Source organism: Oryx dammah, unplaced genomic scaffold, assembly GCF_014754425.2.
Source record: "Oryx dammah isolate SB20612 unplaced genomic scaffold, SCBI_Odam_1.1 HiC_scaffold_6, whole genome shotgun sequence".
In the NCBI taxonomy this organism is placed as follows: domain Eukaryota; kingdom Metazoa; phylum Chordata; class Mammalia; order Artiodactyla; family Bovidae; genus Oryx; species Oryx dammah.
The window spans coordinates 17,734,877-17,757,691 of NW_024070190.1; the positions used below are offsets into that span (position 1 = coordinate 17,734,877).

The window sequence follows — 22,815 nt, forward strand, 5'->3', positions numbered from 1 at the left end:
CTGCCTTTGCATATGGAGATCGACACACAAGCGCATGGGACAGGCCAGGCACCAGCCTTTTGGATCATAGCTGTATCCACTTTTGCTGGCCTCTGCTTATGGAGACACAAAGTGATACATTGATATGATTCATTTCTGAGCATCTGCCATGGGCCAGTGCTGGGCTGGGTACAGCACAACTCTCTCATCCAGCTCATATTGTTATACTTCTTATGAGCATCTAACCTTCCTGCTCAGTGGATAAGATAAACAAACAAGTGAATATATAAGATGGTGTCACATGGATAGGAGGTGATAGGCAAAGTTGCACGGCAGATGGGGGCTCTCTGAGTCAGGGAGGTTGGGGAAGCCCCTTTAGGAAGGGAGCAAATGGCTGGTGAGTTTTTTATTGTATTTTCCAGGGAGGAATTAACACAAGCGTGTTCTGTGGAGGTATCTACGTGAAATCCATCGTTCCTGGAGGGCCAGCTGCCAAGGAAGGGCGGATCCTGCAGGGTGAGGGATGGGCTCTGCGTTCTGTGGTGTGAGGAGCCCTGGCCTGGGGGTTGCAGCCTGCAAGCCTTGCCCAACTCTCACTCTGTTGCCTGTACAAATGATTGTTTCTCTAGCTCTCAGCCTCTTCACCTGGAAAAGATGATTTAGCCTGGCCCACCTACCTGACACGTAACATGGGGCTCAAAATACTTGGGAAACACAGGTGATTTAAAAATACGAGATTTTGAAATAAGCTTGTGGCCACTTGGCTTTCATAGGAGTAGTGCTCCAGCAAGCCTCCTGTCTGCCCTTCCTCAAGCCCACTGCTCTGAAGGAAGGGGGAAGTTTTCCCTGCTCTCCAAAATGGCCAGAATGGAGCTAAAAATGCACTGAGATCTTACCTACATACATCTCCCCTAGAATTCCAGTGTCCCTGGCATCAACCGGGTCTCCCTGACCTTTTTTTGGAATAAAAACTATCCTGGAGAGAGGAATGTTCCCTGTAGGAGACTTGCAAAAACTTTAAAAATAGTCTCACAGGAGTTGAGAAAAAGCACAAGGCTGTTCTCGTTAGTAGGCTTAACTACTCTGAGCCAATGACAGAAGTTTCTAGACCACTGAGTGTGGAGGTGTTCACAAGGGGCCAGTACTCAGGCCCAGTCGGGGCTCCTCCCAGCTTAGCTCCCTGTTCCTCCTTGAGGCTGCATGGAGAGGGTCTTTCCCTGCTGGGCAGGATCTCCCCAAAGAGTCCTTCCTGCAGCTTGAGGAGCTCGGGGACATGACATCTTCCCCCTCCCAGGTGACCGGCTCTTGCAGGTGGATGGAGTGAGTCTGTGTGGCCTCACCCACAAGCAGGCCGTACAGTGCCTCAAGGGCTCTGGACAGGTGAGTGCAACATTACTGGTTATTGGGGAGCTTCCCATCCCTCCAGAGATTTCCTGGCAACATCGGAAGCTGCAGTTGCCTCTGGGTGCGAGACGGGTAGGCAGGAAACAAACGAGACTTTCTTTTTTTCCTTTCACATCTACCTTTTAGCAGCACTTTTCCCTGGAGGTGTCAAAGTCAGGAGGAAGCAGGCAGATGTTCCCAGGCAGAGAAGCTCACCTCCCATAGAGAGCCCTGAAAATCTTACTGTCACTTGCCTAGAGTCTGGAATCAGACAGTTGGGCTGAGCTGATGAAGCGAAGGGACTTCTCCTGACTGACTCCGGCCGTCCTCTCATACCCTCAGCTCCAGCTGTAGCTGGCCAATGCCTCCATCTGCTCTCAGGGCCTCTCAGCACTGGCCTTGGCACACACTGACACCTCACCACAGCCCAAGTTCGTGACAGTCACATCACCTTGTGCAATTATAGGACACACTGCCCTGGGGGTCCTTTAATGACAGTGATGAGGAAACCAGGATGCCCAGAGCATTAACTTTAAGTTCTCTTTCTGTGCAGTATGCAGGCAGCATCTGGATGTTATTGTTCTCTGTCCAATCCTTCTCCTGGGAGTGGGAGCCTCTGCTTGCCACAGTGTCCTAAGCCAGAGAGCAGGGGTCTCCCTCTTGGCAACTGAGCAATTAGCAGAAATGCAGAGAACCCCTGGGACCCTCTGGCAAATAGAGGCAAGGAAGGGCCTCCTTTTGCTTCCTTGCCCAAAGCATTCTTCTAGTTTGTGGTGAGATTTACTTGTCTTGGTGGCCATGGTTGGCATATCTTGAAAACAGTCATCATTTATTAGTATTCTCTATTCTTTAGAACTTTGCTAGTGGGCATGCTTAGGGAATGTATTTGGCCAACCTACTAGTGGTGATGACATTAGCGACTGTCACTCTGGGGTCACAGGCTTGGTGCTGAATGACCGTTGCTGCAGGAGGATGTTGGCAAGGTCGGGTTCCCTGAATGGAAGCTTAGAATCAAAAGCTTCCAGGTGATGGGATCATGCCCTGGCTAATGGGAGCATACGGTGTGGGGGAGGAGGGTGGGAAACTGAACCAGAAACAAAGGGGGAGGGCCGGATCGACATGAGCCCAGGATACTGTCCCCAGGGGTTGAATTTTAGGTGATGGAAAACACTGGAGACTTTTGATCAAGAGTGTTGCACGTTCAACTCATGTCTTATTTTAATCCACCAATAACCTTGAGGGGAATGGACTGAAGGAAGAGGAGGTAGGGTCCAGGACATCAAGGGAGAGGGTACTTGCTCCAGTTCCGCTGGCCATTGGCAACAGGAGGGGGAATGGAGAAGGGAGCATCGCGGGGGATGTTTCTGGTGGAGAACTTACAAGCCTTGGAAGCCAGATGCGTATTTGGAGGGTGAAAGGAAGAGAGACGGGCTACTGCAAGTGTGGCCCCTGGGAGGTTAGCTGAGGGACAGGTCTGGGTTCTGAGAGAGCAAAGGCAAGAATAGGAGTGTTTTAGGCAGAATGAGGCGGGGGCAGGGAGGGTGAGTGAGACGAAGAAGATGATTTGGCCTCGAATATACTGAAATGGAAGTACATGCGTTACTTCCAGGATCATTTGTCCAATAGACAGTTGGAGATGTGGCTCTGGACCCCAACAAATAGGCTAGATTGGAGATTTTGATTTGAGATTCAAATGAGGCAGCTACTGGGAGTATCAAAAAAATTATGAAGCATTTGCAGTGTGGAGGGAGAGCCTCCTGGTTTCCATATGAGGTGTAAATTGAGTTCATCCACCCACACTTCTAGGTCGCAAGACTGGTCTTAGAGAGAAGAGGCCCCAGGATTGCACAGCAGCGTCCTTCTGCTAATGACAGGATGGGAGAGGAGTGCACGGCTGTTTCCGTGGCAACAGTCTCGCCTGGAAGGCCCGCAAGCAGTGTCTCAGCGACAGATGGTGAGAGGAGAGAGAACTGAGTGTTGCTATTGTCGTGTCATCCTATGGTGCTTTTGAATCGTCATCTCCAAAGGGAGCGCAAGAAGGCTTCATCTGGGTTCTCAAAAGATAATGGGCAGTGGTGGTTATAATGGGGCCGACTTTCTGATGTGCTGGAAGGCAATCTAATGAAATATTTCTGGGGAAAAATGCATTGTCCAAAATATGATGACCAGGGATAATTCTGCCCCGAAGCCTTCGGGGGTTTTCTGATCAGCTGCTGGAATGCTTGTGTATAAGTATTTGGGGTTGAAATTGAAATGAAAGGGTCATGCCTTTTCTGACCAAATGTCCATATTTCAGCCAAGATTTTTTTTGGCAAAATCTGAGGAATGCTTAAGTGGGTGAGGAGAGGAAGGTGCTCAGAAACCTAGCCTAGTTATTAGCATTTAAAAAACCCATGATCAGTTTACAGGGACACTGTAGTGTTGGCTTTCTGACTTCCCTACGGTTTTGTTTCCTGCTGGGAAGACACTTATTCCCTTAAAATATCATGATTTGGAGCTTAACTGCTCTTCAACCCCTTTATGGAGATTTTTCTGAAGGCATAAGTCAGGTCGCATACACGTGGTGGAGGGGGAAGGCGTGTGCGTAAAATAAGCCCGTCTGCTCTTCCATCGTTCCTCAGCTCACTGCACGGAGGACCTTTGAGAAACTGACTACAGAGTGAGCTACGGTGGTCAGATGCTGCTGCTCCTGAAATTGGTCATGTGACATCCCCAAACCTAATTGCTTCAGACACGTTCATTCTTGCCCCAAGTCCAAGTTTATAAATTAGTGCTCTGCCCCTCTATTTGGGGTGATCTAGGCACACTAGGGGAGGCCTAGAGACCTCTTTGGCTGCCCGACTATAAAAGTTCCTGAGTCGGTGTCCACCTTGGGTGCCCAGAAGCAGTTGTTTTGTCTATGGTCAGTTCATAGGGCCAAACAAAATGGCAGCAAAAACATTTTCATAGAGTTGGCCATAATTACTGTCATGATCTAGTTATTCCAAAAGTTTTTTTCAAGTACACTAAAAGATGACTGGGTTTCTAAAGGGGTAACAGGAATATATGAGATACAAGTTTTATTAAATGATATGGGTCTATTGTAGATGGCTAGCCAAAATCACTGCAGATGGTGATTGCAGCCATGAAATTAAAAGACGTTTAGTCCTTGGAAGGAAAGTTAAGACCAACCTAGATAGCATATTCAAAAGCAGAGACATTACTTTGCCAACTAAGGTCCGTCTAGTCAAGGCTATGGTTTTTAAAGTGGTCATGTATGGATGTGAGAGTTGGACTGTGAAGAAAGCTGAGTGCCGAAGAATTGATGCTTTTGAACTGTGGTGTGGGAGAAGACTCTTGAGAGTCCCTTGGACTGCAAGGAGATCCAACCAGTCCATTCTAAAGGAGATCAGTCCTGGCTGTTCTTTGGAAGGACTGATGCTAAAGCTGAAACTTTGGCCACCTCATGCGAAGAGTTGACTCATTGGAAAAGACTCTGATGCTGGGAGGGATTGGGGGCAGGAGGAGAAGGGGATGACAGAGGATGAGATGGCTGGATGGCATCACCGACTTGATGGACGTGAGTTTGAGTGAACTCTGGGAGTTGGTGATGGACAGGGAGGCCTGGTGTGCTGCAGTTCATGGGGTCGCAAAGAGTCAGACTCCACTGAGTGACTGAACTGAACTGAACTGATACATTGTATCTTTACATCTAACTTGTTGGCTATCTATAATTACTCTGTCCAATATGGTAGCCACTTGCCCATGTGGCTATTGAACACTGAGGTGTAGCCAATCCAAATTGATAAAATACATACTCAAGTTTTAAAGATTTAGTTCATAAGAAGAATGTAAAATACCTCATTAATAATTTTGTTCACATTGATTGCATGTTGAAAAGGTAATATTTTAGATATGTTGGGTTAAACTTTGAAATTACTATGTAGGTTGCATATGCAGCTCACCTCTTTCTATTGGATGGCATTGACCTATAAAATGTATAACAGACTCTGTATAAAAGTGAACAAAGTGAAATCTTTTAACATAAAACAGAAATAATTCATCTATTTGACAATTTGCATTTTGAGGCTGGCAAATTTCATCTGTAATTTACTGAAGGATGAATCTCATTCACATCCCATGATACAGGCCCCAAGTTTGAAGTCAAGCTAAAAAAGAATGCCAGTGGTTTGGGATTCAGTTTTGTGCAGATGGAGAGCGAGCACCGTGGCCACCTCAAGAATGATCTTGTGATGATTAAGCGGCTTTTCCCTGGACAGCCGGCAGAGGAGAATGGGGCCATCGCAGTTGGTGACCTTATCCTGGCTGTGAATGGAAGGTCCACGGAAGGCCTGGACTTCCAGGTGGGAGCACATGAGGGGTGCAGTCCTGTTTGTGGACTAAGGTTTGTGGGCTGAGGACGTTCCTTTCAGGGCCACCCTGCCTCAGTAAGGAATACTCTGGGCTCCTGGAGATCACACCTGGAGTCTGAGCTTGAATCACATAAAGAGAGAAACTGGCAGAACACCCTCATATTAAAATTTTCATCTCCATTCTTAAGTATCTGACCTTGAGGAAGCCTTGTTTCGAGTTAGGTTTGTAATGAAACTCGAGATAAAACTTCGACTTCTGTGCTAAAGGTCTCCTAATACTCCCGGAGGTGGGCATGAATCAATGGGCCACTGTAGGCCCTTTTCTCCTCTCATTCCCATTTCTCTATTAAATTTACAGCATTGACATGTAGAGTTGTGTAGGTTGTTGTGTTTATGATAAAAAACATAATAAAAAAGAGAGTAAAAAGTGAACACTAAAGGAGAAGAGGGCAGCAGAGGATGAGCTAGTCAGATGGCATCATCGACTCGATGGACATGAATGCGAGTGAACTCCAGGACACAGTGAAGGACAGAGAAGCCTGACGTGCTGCAGTCTATAGGGTCAGAAACAGCTGGACACGACTTAGTGACTGAACAACAATGATGTTTATGGCATAACGTCTCAGTGAAATGTTGTACGTATCAGTCAAGGTCCTGGCAGAAATTGGACCATTTGAGAAAGCTTAATAAAGGTGTGGAGGTTGTTGGGAAACTCAAGGGAGAGTGTAGAGCCCTGGGGCTGAGAGCAGTGGATGCAGTTATCTAGCCTCTCCCCCAAGTCCAGAGGGAGTGGGTAGAAGCAGTTACAAAGCGCAGAAACTGAGTGAGCTGGGTGAAGTAGACTCGCTGACATGGGCTATGAAATTAGCTGAGGGATATCATGATTCCGTGATAACCACATAGGCAGGAAAGCCAACCTGGATGTCCCCCTCTTCCTCAGATCTGACCCCTGCTCACCTACTCGTTGGCCAAACCCAGCAGAAAGCTTCTCTGTAGCCCACAATGCAGGTCCACCTCCAGGGCACCGAGCAAGGTGCATGAAGGAGGGATGGGGAAGGATGGAGAATCCTTGGAACAAGATTAGAGGGGGGATGTCTCCATCCATCCTGCACCCTTCATCTGATCCAGGAACTGTCCTCTGAGAATGGCTGCTGGGCCAGCAACTGTATGAGGAACTGGAGACACACAGATGGACAGTTTGTAGGGTCTCAGAACTCATGGGGCTGGTGGGATAGACAAGAACAACACTCACTGCGGGAAGTACGTGAGAGAGAAAAGCCCCGCTCCACTACTTGCACAAGGGGCTAAGAAGGAGCCCCTCCTGTGGCAGTCCATTGTAGCTGGGGGCGCTGAGTAGGATCCAGACCAGTGGTTCCCAGGTAGGGGTGAAATTGCCTCTTGGAACATTTGGTAAAGCCCAGAGACGCTTGTGGTTGTCATAGCTAATGGTATCTCATGGGTAGAGACCAGAGACATTGCTCGACATCCTGCAATGCACAGGACAGCTCTGACAACAAAGTTATTCAGCCTAAAATGCCAGTAGTGCTGAGATGCTGAGAAAGCCTGGTCTAGTTAGGTCATAAGAGCTCCTCAGGCAACCTCACGCGTGGGGCTTCGAGAGGCTGGCTTGGAGCAAGAGGGTCACTATGGTGGGAGCTACAAATGTGGGGGCAGAGAGGAGAAAGTGGGAGAGAGGCAGCAGGTAAGACCAGGTTCTGGGTGCTGTGCTTATGCTGAGGGTGAGGTGAGCCAGAGAAGGGGTTCGGCAGAGGAACCTGATGATATCTGCATTTTGGGACGATTGCACGTTAGCCATGTGGAGGGAGGGAGGTGGGTGAGGGTGGAGGAGCCAGGGAGCAGAGAGGGGGTCACTGCAGTGTCACAGGTGAGAAGTTCCGAGGGCCTGAGCTGAGCCTGGGCAAGCTTGGGGCTGAGGGTCAGGCTTTAGAGATTGGAGTGGTGGCGTTTATGTGACCAATAGCTCCTGATATGAGCAGGGTAGAGAAGCATTGAAATGGGAAGAGTCATTTGCTAGAATCACTCTTTCTCTCTGAAGAAGAGGCATCCGTACTGGCAGATGCTGCTGTGCAAAGGCCCTGAGCAGACCTTGGTCATTTAAAGCTCAGTGTTGGCTCATCATTTTGTGGCCTTGGATCCATGCATTTGGGGAAGTCAGGCCCACAGCAGTGCTCTCCAAAGTTCTCTGCAGCCAAGACACAGGACGAGGTAGGGAGAGGAGGGGCCAGAGAGATAGTGGGGAGCACAGAGGAGGACACCCCCACAGCCAGGCCAGCCCCACAACTAACCATAGATTTTGGGTTCTGGTAGGAGGTGCTCCATTTACTTCGAGGCGCTTCACAGGAAGTCACGCTCCTGCTTTGCCGACCCCCTCCAGGTGCGCTGCCTGAGATGGACCAGGGCTGGCAGGTAAGAGGTGCTGCCCTCTGCTCTCTCCACTTGCATCATGTTCAGGCTCCCCTTTCTTGTCTGGTGGGTCCTGAGAAACCCAACTTTTGCCTTCAATAGGGTTCAATGCCGTCTTATTTCATTGGGGCAGGAACATAGCTCACTAACCTCAACTAGTCTGTGACAAGCTCATAAGGCCCTATCTCTCTCTTCCTCTCCCTCCTTCTGCCTCTCCCAATATTTGGGTCTTCCCATAGTTGGTTACATATTTAAACCTTGACTGTGAAACTTCTAGAGCTGGGTTCTCTGGCATCAGAGGCAGCCAGGCATCAGAGAAGGGGAAACCAGGAACAAGGAGAGTGCATATAAAACCAGATAAAGGGGAGGTAAGAATTTCTGTTCTGAAGAATGAAATGGAGGGGGAAATAGGAAGGATCTAAGTCCATCCTTCTAAAACATGGATTAGGCATGTATAGTTTGGTGCAGAGAAGACAGAGATTGGAATCTGGAAAATTCAGATTGTTATGTTGATGCCTGTATTAGGTTCTTGGGAGAAATATAACAAATAGGAAATGTGTGTGCATGTGTGTAGAGAGAGAGAGAAGGATAGAGAGAGAGATTAAGGAACTGACTCGGGTAATCATGGGGCTTCAGTTCAGTTCAGTCTCTCAGTTGTATCCGACTCTTTGTGACCCCATAGACTGCAGCACACCAGGCTTCCCTGTTGTGGGGCTTGACCAGTCTAAATTCCGTGGAATAGGCTGGCTGACTGGAAATCTAGCAGAGAGTTGATGGCACAGTGTGAATCTTAAGGCAGTCTGGAGGCAGGACTCATTTTTTCTTGGGGATCTCAGTCATTTTTCTCCTAAGGCCTTCAACTGACAGAATGACACTCTCTCACATTATAGAAGGTTATTTGCATCACTCAAAGTCTACTGATTTATAGACAACTCTCTCATTTAAAAAATACCTTTAGGGTCACATCTCGATTTGTATTTGAACAATTATCTGGGTACTCTCCTGGAGAAGGAAATGGGGACCCACTCCAGTCCTCTTGCCTGGAAAATCCCATGGATGGAGGAGCCCGGTAGGCTATACAGTCCATGGAGTCGCAAAGAGTTGGACACAACTGAGTGACTTCACTTTCACTTTCTATGGCCTAGCCAGGTTGACACTTAGCGTTACCCATCACATTGCCACCTGCTGAGCCTCCAGGACACAGTCTGTGACAGAGCCTGGAGTGCTGGAGGTGGATGGGGATAGCTCTTGGGAACACCCTTGCGAGGGTGAGAGAAGCAGGGCTGGGCGGAAGGGGAAGTAAGTGAGCTTCAGCTGCAATAGGGGCTTCAGCTGAGCCCAGAGGGAACTCTGAAGCTGAGATGGCCCCTCAGAGCTGTCCTTAACTGGAACAACAGAGCCTGTACCTTTGCTATCTGCATCAAACAGCAGTGGGGTGTGAGCTGCCCAAGGGAGGGGCCTAACTGGCTGAGGCAGTTCCCTTAAGCTGAACACAGTTCCTGGGAGGGGCTTGCTGTGAGCCACCAGCAACCAGCAGACCTCGCTCATGGAGGAGGGTCTGCGTGGACACCTGGAATCATCTGTACCTGCTCTGTTTGCTGCCAGGACCTTGGACACTTGCCTAACTTCTCTAGGTCTTATGATTCCTCATCTGAGACGTGGATAAGCCATGTATAAAATCAATCACTTATCACTGAGGGTGACAGTTGGTAGAGACAGCACAGGGACTTGGTGACCCATGTATTCTAGATGCTTGGACTCTAAGAGGTCATTTTATACCAACTTTGGTGAGACAAGAGCTATAGGAAGGAAATCAGAGAGCTGCTAGTTTGGAAAAGAAGGTAGATGATAGCAATTGTGTTAAGCAAGTGAACAGGTTGGGAGAGGGTCAAATTTCACACACTCAAAGATCATCAGGCCAAGGGGCTGGTACCCTGGGTCTTTGTTCAGATATCTGGTAAATGCCAAGGAAACAGTTGTCCTGTCCTGGAGAAGAGCTTCTACTAGAGAACCCAGAAGTGTCCAATGGAGAGGGTTTGAGGTGTGGAATGGTAGGCATGCTTCTCTCCTCATGCCTGAGGGCCACATGGAAGAAGAATTTTCATTCACTCACTTGGCTCCAGAGGTCTGATTGAAGACCGAGGAAGGGAGACTTTGGTTTAGAATTAGAATAGTTACAAGAAGGAGGCAGCTATGCAAACATCTGGAGTTGGTCATTTCAGGCAGAAGGAATAGCAAGTGCAAACGCTCTGAGATAGGAAAGACCTAGATTTTTGAAGGACACAAAGATAAGGATTGTGCTTGGGCAGTAGTTAATGAAGGGAACTGTGGAAGGGGAGGAGCTGTGGAGGGGGTTGGGAGCCGCGTCATGCAGGGCTTGTAGGTTTTGGTAATGTGCTGATTCCATCCTGGCTGCCACGGGAAGCCACTGGGCTGGGGAGGTGGGAGCATGAAGGGTGAAGCAGAAATATGGCCTCCTCTGGCCCACACTTTGGAGAGGTCACTTAGGTTGCCGGGAGAGATGAAGTAGAGCAGGTAATCTGGCAGTGATTCAGGTAACATATTGTGTCTTAGACTCGGGCTGTAGCCAGATAGCTGTAAGAAGGAGTCAGATTGAGGATGCTCTGGGAGGTAGAGCCCATGGGATGATGTTTAGACTAGTCACTGGTGTGAAGGCCGGGAGTGGACTTGGCTCAAGTAACTGAATGAATGGTGGCACCACTTACCAAGACAGGATGTGCTTGGAGGGAGCAGTTTAAGGTATGTGGAAAGAAGCAGTAGTTCTTGACAGCATGCAAACAAATGTGTATAGAGCATTCAATGGAGATATCTGCTAGGGCTGGAAAATGTGAATTCAAAATTACCAGCAAATGATGCCACTGAAAGCTGTAAATTTGATGAGATAATCTCGGGGAGGAATACCAAAAAAGTCAAGAAGAGGGCTGAGAAGTGAGTGATGCGACACCCCAACATTGAGTAGTCTGGTCCAAAGAAATGAGATAATGCATGAGACTGAGAAGGAGGCTTGGAGGTGATTCGGATAAGGGTGGAGCTTAGGGTGAACTCAGTGTTTAAGTAGAGTAAACAAGTAAAGGACATTCTCAGGAAGGAGGAGGGTCCAATTATGTTGAACATTGTTGAGAGTTAGAGATGAAGCAGAGAATCATCTTTTGGCTTTAGAAAGATGTAGGTAACTAGAGATCCTAATTAGACATCTTTCAGTTGAGTGATGGAGACAGAAGCCTGGTTCAGGTGGGTGCAAGGAAGAAGAAGAGGTGGACACAGAAATAGCAAGTCTAGGCACGGAAGAGCACGGAAAGGGGTGAATTGGTACCAACTGCGGTACCAACTGGTACAAAAGCAACATTTAGATTTTGCTCAGTGTGCACCATGGATCCAATAATCCGTAGTATTTCTTTCAATAGACACCTGTGCTCGCAGAAGACAAAGAATTCCCCAGGGCAGCATGTGCTGACTTGGAGCAGAGCCCCAGCCTGGATCAGGGGGACAGCCGGAGGGACAGTGCCTCCCCAGACACAGGGGAGGGCCTGGGTCTCCCGCCAGAGTCTTTCCAACAAGCCATCCAAGAGGCACAACGGGACCAGGACACAGAGAGACCCTGGGCCACTTCCTTGACTGATCCTCGGGATTCCTTCCCTCATCTATGCAGACTTCCCCAAGAAATGGAGGCGTCAACATTGGCTACCTCTTTGGAGAAGGATTTGAAGCAAAACTGTGATTCAGTTTGTGATATCGGGAGACTTGGAAGGTAAGGCTCAGTCCATTTGCAGACATATTGTAAATTGTATGCATGTCATAGCTAGAAATTACAAGCAAACAATTAATAACATGGCTCAGATGCTTGCTGGGCCAGGAGGGTTCTGGGCATTTGGAGGGGAGGATGAAAGAAGAGAAGCATGAAATCTGGAGCTGAGGTAATCACAACTTGTGAGATTTTAGGAAAGCAAACCCCACCCCGTGGTCCTCCAGTATCCTTGGAGACTACAGACGGCAGGCCTTGGGATTTCTTCCTCGCATACAAACCTTTGTTCTGCATCCCTCATGGCCTCTTGAAGCTTTGTGATAAGAAAGAGTTTCCCTTGTGTGCACCATCACTTCTATAGCTAATATGATGCTTTATAATCAACAGAAGCTTAAAAGAAAAAAACTACATCTTCAAAACCAGACTGAAGCCTTCATTAAAAAAAAAGATTATTTAATAGCATTTTTTGGCAGTGGTGGATCTTTGTTGCTGTTCGCAGGCTTTCTCTATTGCAGTGAGGCGGGGGCTGCTCCTTCCTGCGGTGCGCAGAGCTTCTCAGTGCAGTGGCTTCTCTTGATGCAGAGCACGGGTTTCCGTAGTTGCAGCTCACAGGCTCCGGAGTGCTGGCTTATAGCTGGGGTGCCGGGGTTTATTACTCTGAGGCATGTGGGATCTTCCTGCATCAAGGATCAAACCAGTGTCCCCTGCACTGCAAGCCAGATTCTTAACCACTGGACCACGAGGGAGGCCCTGTAATGGTCATTTAAATAGCCACCTGTTTTTACCTTGGTCTGCACATTTGTGCTCATCCACCCCTGAGTATTTGCACTTCTCAGTCCTGTTCTGATGGAAAACAAACTCTTTCATTCAGTTTGATGAGTATTTACTACACATATCCAAGGTGTTTGGAAACCTGTTAGGAGCAAAGAGAGGGGTACAGATATGGAGAGAGGGTATGATATTGCCCCTAGGCATGTTGTTAGTTAGGTGCATGGGCACAAAGCAGCCAAACAACAGGGAACAATGTTTCATGTTTGACACTGTGTAAACCCACTGACGTTAAATGGCTCTTAATTGTTGGCATCCTAGAAGGCTGATAAGGATAAATCTATAGGGGCTAGAAGGTGACACGAACTATAAAGCAGCTGGGGTAATGCAATTAGACAGCGTTCGATCTGTGACAGACAGAAGCCAGGCATGTTTCCCAGAAGCATCCAGATAGAATTTTTTTAAAAGTATACTGTATTGTGCCGGCCAAACAAAACTAAACTGCGTCAGCTTCTCCTCCAATAGAACCTTAGCTTGCACTTAAAACACGTATAGTTGGTGGCTTCCCCTACAGGAGGGAAACCATGGCACATGACCAGCAGTCTCTGTTCCCCCAGCCCCTGGGCAGGGTCAGAATTAGGATTCCAAGGTGGGGTTGTGGTTCTTTGTGGATCTCCCTTGAATGTCTGCAGTTCAGTTCTGAAGTGACTGCCCCAGGTAACTGCCTCATTGCTCCTGGCATCCATGAGTGAAGTTTTCTTTCAGTGGTTTAGATCAAAAAGACCACTGACTTCTTGATCATATAGCCTTGGTTTCAGCTCTGTTACTTACTAGCGTGTCTGGTGAATTGATCTCTCTGAGCTTGAGGCTTCTCAAATGTCAATGGAGACCTCGGCAACTCCAAAGTGTGCTGTGGCCTTCAAAAGAAATAACACATGCAGGGCGCTAGCCCAGAGCCTGGCACACAGCAAGAACTCTACACAACGCAGTTTTCCTTCGCTTTCCTCAGCCATTTCCAGCTAAAGACAGATCCCAATCAATTGAAATTCCCAGCAAACTGCCAGATCTTACCATCTACCAGGTGGTAACTTTCCACAGTCAAGTGGCTGCCAGCACCCTTGCAAACCCAGAGTGTTCATGGAGAAGATGAAATTCTACTTTTCTTGCCCTATTCTCTTCTTTTACCACACTGTACACATACTACTGCCATATAGTAGTAGATCTCTGCAAAACATGTAAGAAAGCAACACAGTATTTGACTTCCTATGCCTCTTCTTGCCTCACCTTTCTTTTCCCACACCCACAAGCAAACCCCAGGTCAGAGCTCCAAGAGCAGTCAGGAGCTTGGGTAGAAGGGTGGATGGAAAGGCGGTGATTCTCCCTGAGGTAAGAATGTCACCAGAACAGCCAGAATGTCACCCTGGAGATCACTAACCCTTCTCCAGACACCCAGCAGCTTTGCCTCTTGCCTCTCAAGCTGATGGCTTCCCTGGATCTCTCTCCTGGTGGGGCCAGCAGCTAGAGCCCCAAATCCAATCTGGAGAGCGTGGAGATTATTAGAAAGATTGGAGTCATGGAGGTGAAGTGTGGACAGCCAGGCGTTGCCCTGTTGCCACCTGCTTCTTGGCAGGGAAGGTGGGACAGGTTGGCTGCTGACGAGGGTGGGGGAGGGGAACAGAGTGGGCCTGGGCACCAGGCTGGATTTCTTGTCCTTTGGTAAAGCGTCCATGATGTTCCCTCCCTATATTTACAAAGAAACACATTTTTCTACACAATTTGGTCCAGTAGTTTAAGGTTTTAAACCAATTTCTTAAAGTGCTTAGAGATTTTAAAATATTTTCTTAAAGTGAATGTCCTTACGGAATAGAGACCCTTTTTAAGCACATGAGAGTGGTTTACATGAAATGCACATTTACTTGAACCCTGTATCTCTCATGAGCAGAAAGGATGTCTCTTTGACAGCAAAACTCAGATTGAGACAGCTACTCTGGCTGTACCAGAAGGAGGGCCACCTGTATGGGTGTTTGGGAGCTCTTGGCTATAGGGAGTTGCCAGCGCTGATTTTAAGGGAAAGACATATTGCAGGAAAGGGAAGGGGAGGGCAAGGGATACTGACAAAACCAACCTGTTGATATGGGGGTGGGTAAGGAGGCTGATAAACAAGGCCTTGCGTATTTGGCACAAAGATCAACCTGTCTGCATTTCTTGTAGATTTTCTTACTCATCTTCTCTAACCAGACTCTCTACAGATATTTTCTGAGTACCTTCTTTGCATGTTGGAAGCCCTGTGCAAAATGCTCTGTCATCTTCATGCACTGCTCTTTCTAATCAAAACGGAGTGTGTGGTGACTTTTGGAAACCCCTGCATCTTCGTCGCCAGACAACGAGCCTCGCCGTTCACCTGCTTCCTATGTCACGCAGGGAGTAAATGTCACTCCAGCTAGCTACCTCTCCAAATAAGCACTTTCGAAATGCTCAGAAAAAGACCTGATATTTGAACAAAGTGCTTTGAAGGTCACCTGCTTGAATTGTTCTGAGCCTCTTGCTTTGGCCCTTTCCATCTAATTCCTCTGTTGAAAGAACTATAATCGTAGTAGTTATCATGGCCTCCTCCATTTACTGAGAACTTTCCCTGTACCAGGAGCCATGGCTGGCTGTATCAGAATTATTTAACTTAAGCATTCCAACACTCCTATAAGTTTCGTGACCTTCCCATTTTTTCAGATGAAAATCTGAGGCTCTAGAGAAGTTAATAAACTTGCCTGAGGTCTGACTGTCTTCCCATATGAAGCATGGGTCAGACCTCTGCTTTTGATCTGTGTCCTCTGGAGAGTACCCCCACCATCTCCTGGACTCAGCAAGGAGCTCGCCCACTCTCATAACATTCTGTTCTGTAGCACTAACTACCTGATTGTAACATCTGTTCACTGCTCACTCTTCCCATTAAATCACGGACGCCTCAAGGTCAAGGGCCGCACCCTGTTCACTGTTCACCTCCTGGCCCCAGAGGGGTCTCTGGCAGGAACTGTCTGAAGCCTGGCTGGCCTGCCTGTGACATGTCATGACAGCATCCTGAAGGCAAGGGAAGGTGGGGGTGGGATTTGTGATCAACCCTGGAAGACACGTGGATTTCTGTTTTCTAGTCCTGAGCCGTACAGTGATAATGAGGAACAGGACATGCACCACCCACCTGGGACCCTTTCTCCTGCCTCGGGGGATGAAGTGTGTCTTACTATCAACCCTTCACTGGGAGACCAGCTACCCTGTGGAGAATGTTTGGAGGCAGAGTCAGGGACCATTCCCTTACCACAGTTCTGTTCCTGGGGTACTTTCTCACAGTCTTTGCCTCCAGAAGTGTCCCATGAGAGTGAGAGCGAGTGGGAAGACTTCAAGGAGGCTGAGGACGCAGATGACGGCCCCTCAGGTGGGTAGCACTCTGGGTGGAATGAGGCTGGGCTAGATTCTTCTAGAGGGAGTCAGTGTCTACTCTGGCTGGGTGGTGGTCCATGGGCATTACAGCATTCCCCTTGCTTCCCCTCTGGGGTCAAACCTCTTCATGGAACTTATCATATTCCCTGTTCCAAGGCGACAACCCTGTGCCCTGACACTTCATGCTATACCGACGGCACATTCAGGACTTTCCCAGGGTCATCAGTAAGTAAGTGACGGAGTCGGAATCCAGCCCCAGGTCTCCCTCTTCAGGACCCGTTCATGGACCTCTGCTGCCTGCAGCATGCGGCCAGGCCCACTGTCTCTCCTCAGCGCTCGCTCAGTGGTTACTTTGTGCGGTTCTGCCTTCCCGTGGGCTAAATGTATTTCAGAGAAGAGTCTTAGTGACATGTGATGTGGCCCCTCTCAAGAGCCCCTGTGGTTTTAACACAGTGAGCTCTCTCTTGATCAAGAAAGCCAAACCGTTCACACGAACTGCTACCAGAAGCTGGGATGCCCAGGCTGGAGTCAGATCAGACTGATGAAGACACGGGAGGAGTAAGTGTCACAAAAACTGTCAGACTGCAAGTGGAGAGGGTCACACTCTCGAATTCTGTTCACGTGCCGACAACACAGGTAGTTCCAGTATTTGAAAAACGCTGAATGTTCAAGAAGCTTTCGCATCAACGCGTTTTCATGACACACTGAAACTTACCGAGGCACTGGCTGTGAAGATTCAGGTATAATTGAAACACGCTCTTTCACTTTCATTTACATTGTGTTCCAGCTACATTTTCATCACAAATAACTGAACTGGGCTCTCAAAGGACAGTGGCAGGCAAGCCGATAAGGTGGGTGGATATTTGAAATTCAAATATGACAAATGGGCTGGCTCTTATCTGAAATAGGAAGCAATGCGTTAATAGAGAGGATGACACGGAGGCTTTGAAGACCCTGCATGCCGTTTATGGGAAAGTTGGACACTCTGACAACTTTAGGAGTGATGCATTGCGGGTTCACAAAAGTGTAAAGCAAGCAGAGAGCAGCTTATACGTGGAGGGCAATCTTCCTAGAGGGGGCTCCTCAGGGCTGGAGAGCTGAAAGAAAATAGGGTGAGCAATGCTTTGGGGATCCATGGGGAAACAGTTTAGGACCAAAAGTGTCAGTACTTATGGAATGTCCTAGGAGATCTGCGGTGCCCTGAAGGGAGGAGGCAGAGATCAGAGTCATGAGAGCACAGCTCCAAGCTAGGCTCCGCCACTCACTGACTAAATGACCTGCAGCAAGTAACTTTTAAACCATCTGGTGAAATGAAGTGAAGTGAAGTGAAAGTCGCTCAGTCATGTCCAGCTCTTTGCAACCCCATGGACTGTAGAGTCCATGGAATTCTCTAGGCCAGAATACTAGAGTGGGTAGTCTTTCCCTTCTCCAGGGGATCTTCCCAACCCAGGGATCGAACCCAGGTCTCCTGCATTGCAGGCAGATTCTTTACCAGCTGAGCCACAAGGGTAGCCCCTTAAAACCATCTAAGACGCAGCTAACTGACTGCCATGTGGAGATAATGAAATCCACCTCGTGCTGTTCCTGGGAGTGTTAGATGACAATCTGTGTCACGTGTTTAGCACACTATGTGGCATGTAGTAAGAACTCTAAAAGTGTTAGCTACTTTTAATCATAAATCATAAAGGAGGAAATTACAGCAGTGAGATGACACAGCCTTATTAATGCATTCAATACACTGTCTTTCTTTTTTCCCTTGTAGACAAAGAGCTTGTGCCCAAGCCAAGCATGGGGTGTGAGGTGGGGTGAGGAGAAGCACTGGTTCGTGGCAGAGATGTCAAGATTCAGGGTGGACTGACTAGCCCTCCAATGGATGATGACTTGGGATGTAGTTAAGCTGAGTCCTGTCACGGTCCCTTATTCTCCCTGCCGACAGAAGGTGGGCCTGTGGGCGGTGAGGCTCAAGGCGTGAGTTCCCAGCCTGGGCTCCATGGAGCTGCCCACAAATGTGCTTCGAGGCAGGTGGGGAGCTCTACAGTTAGAATGTTGACTTGCCTCATCTTTTGGAAAAAGTAACTTTTAACATTCTCCAAGTTCTCCAGGAGAATAAATCTCCCAAAGGTTAAGGGCCTCTGCTGTATACATTTTCTCTTTCATCCTGGAAGTACGGAGCCATTTTGGAGGGTATAATGGGGCTTTGCTTATGGATGGCGTCATGCATCCTTTAAAATTGTGTAACAAATTATTTTATTTGATTCTTTTAGATATCAAGACAGTAATAGTATATAGGTACTTTCTATAAATGACTTCATTGAATCTTCAACTTTGAGTGGTATTCTTATTCCTCTTTTTTAAATGGAGCTTAGAAGGTTTATTTAATTTGTCTGAGATCATGCAGCTATGAGGGGCAGATTCACACCGCTGCTGTCTGATTACCCTTTTCGTGCATTTTCACATTTCCCCTAGAATGTGCCTGTCCACGTGGACTTGTATAACACACACGTCTTTCCATCACATGTCATGCATCCTCCTGCTTCTCTCTTCTGAGGCTAAGACAACCACTGCTGTCCAGTAAGGTTAAAAAGACAATTGAACTGTTCTGCTTAGGGAAGGCTGCTGGCCAAATGGCAAAGCAATCCAATAAAAGCTGCTATTGTTTTAGGTGAACAGAAAAAGTGGGACAATCTCCAGAGGCAGAACCTGAGGGTTTCTGCCTGGACATCCTTCTGACCCCGATCACATGGAAGAGCCTCAGATGTTGGTCTAAAGAATGTACCCACATACTCTACAATCAGGAAGGAGGTCAGCAGGGCTCTGAAGGTCTGGCCCACCTAAGAAGCAACTTCAAAAAAAAAGTCTGTCACTTCTGAAACTCATTTTTTGAATAGTGATTGCGACCCTCTTTAGTTCTGGGGTTTATGTTGAATAAAGCTCTGCGTGTGTGTGTGTGTGTGTGTGTGTGTGAATGCAGGCGCACGCACGTGCCCCTGCGAGCTCAAAGTGGGACTTCCTCTGGTGAAAGAATTTGAGAATCAACCTCTCACATCAAGATAAACCAATAAAGGGTACATTCTCACTGTACCGGAGTGTGCAGTGGTCACACTTTCTGGGACACATATTTGTTGCCGCTGATACTTTTGGGTTCTCCATTGGTTGAAGGAATTTCCATGGTATTCAAAGTGCCCCCAGATCCCTTGCAGGAATCTGATGAGAGACTTGGCTCAAAGGCTATGGGAGTAATATGTTTTGTTATCTGTCTGGGTTTTCCCCATGCAATTCCAAATGGTTATACATTCTATTAAGAATATTTTCCTTTTTGGGGCTCCGATTCTAAAAATTATAGGAAAGAAAAATAAGATGGGACCCGCTAAGAAAAAAGGGAGAGTGAAATGGCAGATCCACTATTACCGGATAGCCACCACCAGAGCAAAAACTAAAGTCCTAGAACTTGAAGCTACCAAGCGTACACAGGAAGCAGGCTTGGTGGGCCGCAGTGTGAGCCAAGGAACATCCAGCGCTACACGACAGGGGCTTACGGCAGTCAGTGCGGGGGAAGAGGCCAGCTCCGCAGGCAGAACTGAAACAGCTGGAAAAGATGACTAGGTTCCAAATTCACTTCATCCACTAAAACTACATACAGTTTGATTTTAAAAAAAAAGCATAGGAAAACTGGAAGAAAACAGACTCTGGTTTTATCAGATCTACAGAGGCGTTGTAACTTTCTCTGGTCGCCTGCAATAGACAAAGCGTGTAACAAACAAGAATTGCAAAGTTGACAATATTGGAAAAGTTAAAACTTCTGTTTAGTACCAATGACAAAATTAATGTAAAAATAGGAGCAGTGGATAGGGAAACATGTACATAACTGTGAATACAGATTAATGTCTATAATATTTAGAAAGGTCATTGTAATTTATAATAGAGCAATATAGTATTTAAACAGACAGTGTATATGATAAAAATACAAATGGTAGACACATTCTAATAAAAAATAATGAATGCCAATATATATATTTGCATATACCACATTTGCAAAATTTAAAAAGTACTATCCAATTTTGGCAAAATTTTGGTGAATTTGGTATTCTCAGAAATACCAAAAGCCATAAAGATACTTACGCCCAATGACCTAACAATGATATTCCTGAGAATTTATCCCAAAGAAATAATTCAGAATAAGAAAATATCTGTTTAAGATGTTTGTCTCATTCTTGAGTAAAACAGCAAACTAAAAATGGTGGGAATGCCTTAGAATATATCAGTAATAATATTAAAAACAATTATTTTTGGTTAAAAAAAGAATAGAATAGAAATGGTAATAGAATAAAATATGGTAATACTAAAGACAACATGGTGAAAAAGAGCAGTTCTAGTATATTAGCACTAATGAATATTACGCAGCCAAGAAAACAAGTAAATTAAATACTGAAAAGTCACAACTTAGGAAAATGTTTGACATAACAACTCCAAATTGTATGCTAGTTGAATAAAAAGCAACAGAAAAGTGTGTATGCACAGAGAGGAATACAATGAAGAGCAGGGAAGGTGAGCCAATGGAATATTAGTGGAAATTGCCCAGTGTTTGGGTGATGGAATTAGGGGAATATTTTGTTAAAAATTCCTTTACTTTATATATTTATTACTTAAATAATGAATTTTACACTGAAAATTAAAAAACATTGAAACAGCAGAGAGAAAGAACAAACAAGAAGACACAACTGAGTGACTTCACTTTCACTTTCTTTTATAATAGGAAAGTCTGAAAGGTTATTTGGAAAGAAGTTTACAGGCATCTGAACAGTCTTGCTTCCAACACTCTCAGGGCTGGAGTCAGCTCCATTGGGGCCCTATTGCACAGTTTCATGGCCTCAAGTTTAGGGGATTAATCAAGTAGTCAATGAAGTGAATAAATAACAGTATTTACAACTTTGCAACTGCTTGCAGTCCTCTGAACTCTGGTTTCTTATTTTCTCTTTGGAAAAGAAATGGGTGGCTACAGTTTCAAAATGAATCTACTCTTTCTCCTTATAGGAAAGGACCTTCCCCCTCCCTCCAAGGCTGTTTACACATTTTGAGCCATATTTCTTGAAGAACTTGTTCATTTGCCTTAAGTGAACTTGATTTCAGCTGCCACTTCCTTTGTTTCAGGGCAAATATAAAAAAGAACAGTGTGGTCCTAAGGGGCTCAGCTCATTGCCTGCAAACTGCTTCCAAGTCTAGTTTCTGTACTGTGTGTTCTCAAACCTGATTGTACCTGAGAATCAACTACAGAGAATGTTAAAAATAGAGGTCCACTGGCCTCAACCCTGGAGAATCTGAACCAGCAGGGTCGGCTGAGGTGAAACCCAGAAATCTGTACTTTTACTGTCAGCAGAGGATTGTATGTGTGGCCAAATTTGGGAACCACTGATGCAAGCTTTTCAAGATTTCGCCAGGCTCTCCCATCCTTCCTTTTCGCCAAAAATATTTATTAAGCTTTTATTATCTGCCAGCACACTATTTGTATTAGGTTGCTCAAACATACACACATTCATCACTAAACTGCAGAGCAAAAATGTCCTTCCCAACTCAACATAGTAAAGATGTCAATTCTCCCCAAATTAATTTACAGGCCTAATGTGATTCCTATCAGATTCCCAGGAAAGCACATTGTAGACATAGATAGGCTCATTCTAAAATCCATTTTATAAATTTTATTTTATATTTTTATTTTTAAAAATGTTCTGAAAAGGTGCAAACCCTAGAATAGCTAAAATAATCTTGAAAAATTAGACTGAAGCGAGAAGAATCACTGTACTAAATAATAAGGCTTACTATATAGCTACCATAATCAAAGTATAATCTATACTTTGTCAGTATAGTCTATCAGAGGGATAAACATATAGTTCAATGGGACAGAATAAAGAATGCAGAAATAACTCTGCACAAATGTTCCCAATTAATGTTTGACAAAGGTACAGGAGAAATTTAATGGGAAAAAATGGCCTTTCAATAAATGAACATATACACCAAAATAAAAAAAGAAACCATAACAAAACAACAACAGAAATCCCCCATTAACCCTACTGATCTTACACCTTAAACTAAAACAAACTCAAAGTGGATCACAGACTCACGTATACATGTAGAATTTTAGGAGGATAAAAGGGAAGGGCTGGTTCTTGGGTTGTTGCGTTGCGTGCATGCTCAGTCGTGTCCAGCTCTGCGAGGCCATGGACTGCAGCCCTCCAGGCTCCTCCGTCCATGGGACTCTCCAGGCAAGAGTACCAGAGGGGGTTGCCATTTCCTCCTCCAGTGGGTCTTCCTGACCCAGGTATCAAAGCTGGATCCCTTGTGTCTCCTGAATTGGAAGGCAGATTCTTTACCACTGTGCCACCTGGGAAACCCTGGATTGGGTTCTAGGGCTAGGCAATGAGTTCTTACACTTGTCATCAAAATCACAATCCATAAAAGGAACAATGAAAAATCTATCCTTTTCTCTGTGAAAGTTTCTATTAAGAGGATGAAAAGACAAACTGTAAGCTGGGAGAAATTATCTGCAATCTATGTATCCAACCAAAGACTAGTATCTAGAATGTAACTCTCAAAATTTAAGAGTAGAATACCAAAAATCCAATTAGAAAACAGCAAATGAACAGATATTTCACTGATGATTATATATAAATGAAAAGGAAGCATATGAAAAGGTGTTAAATCTCATTAATGATTTGAGAAATG

At 46.1% G+C, this 22,815-nt stretch overlaps 1 protein-coding gene across 4 annotated transcripts in view; it reads left to right on the forward strand.

The window, feature by feature from the left end:
* The window catches only part of FRMPD2 (FERM and PDZ domain containing 2), a 96,668-nt gene extending 78,247 nt beyond the window's left edge, over positions 1 to 18,421 (forward strand). For 2 of the 4 annotated variants that reach the window (XM_040242624.1, XM_040242622.1), the window contains 7 exons: positions 402 to 495; positions 1,274 to 1,359; positions 3,169 to 3,316; positions 5,491 to 5,705; positions 8,043 to 8,141; positions 11,564 to 11,907; positions 16,009 to 18,421. In XM_040242624.1, the coding sequence (XP_040098558.1) occupies positions 402 to 495; positions 1,274 to 1,359; positions 3,169 to 3,316; positions 5,491 to 5,705; positions 8,043 to 8,141; positions 11,564 to 11,907; positions 16,009 to 16,129 (1,107 nt within the window). In that variant the 3' untranslated portion in view covers positions 16,130 to 18,421. The remainder of the gene's footprint in view (positions 1 to 401; positions 496 to 1,273; positions 1,360 to 3,168; positions 3,317 to 5,490; positions 5,706 to 8,042; positions 8,142 to 11,563; positions 11,908 to 16,008) is intronic. The other 2 variants (XR_005721379.1, XM_040242623.1) reach the window with 2 other exon arrangements.
* Positions 18,422 to 22,815: the final 4,394 nt, after the last annotated feature.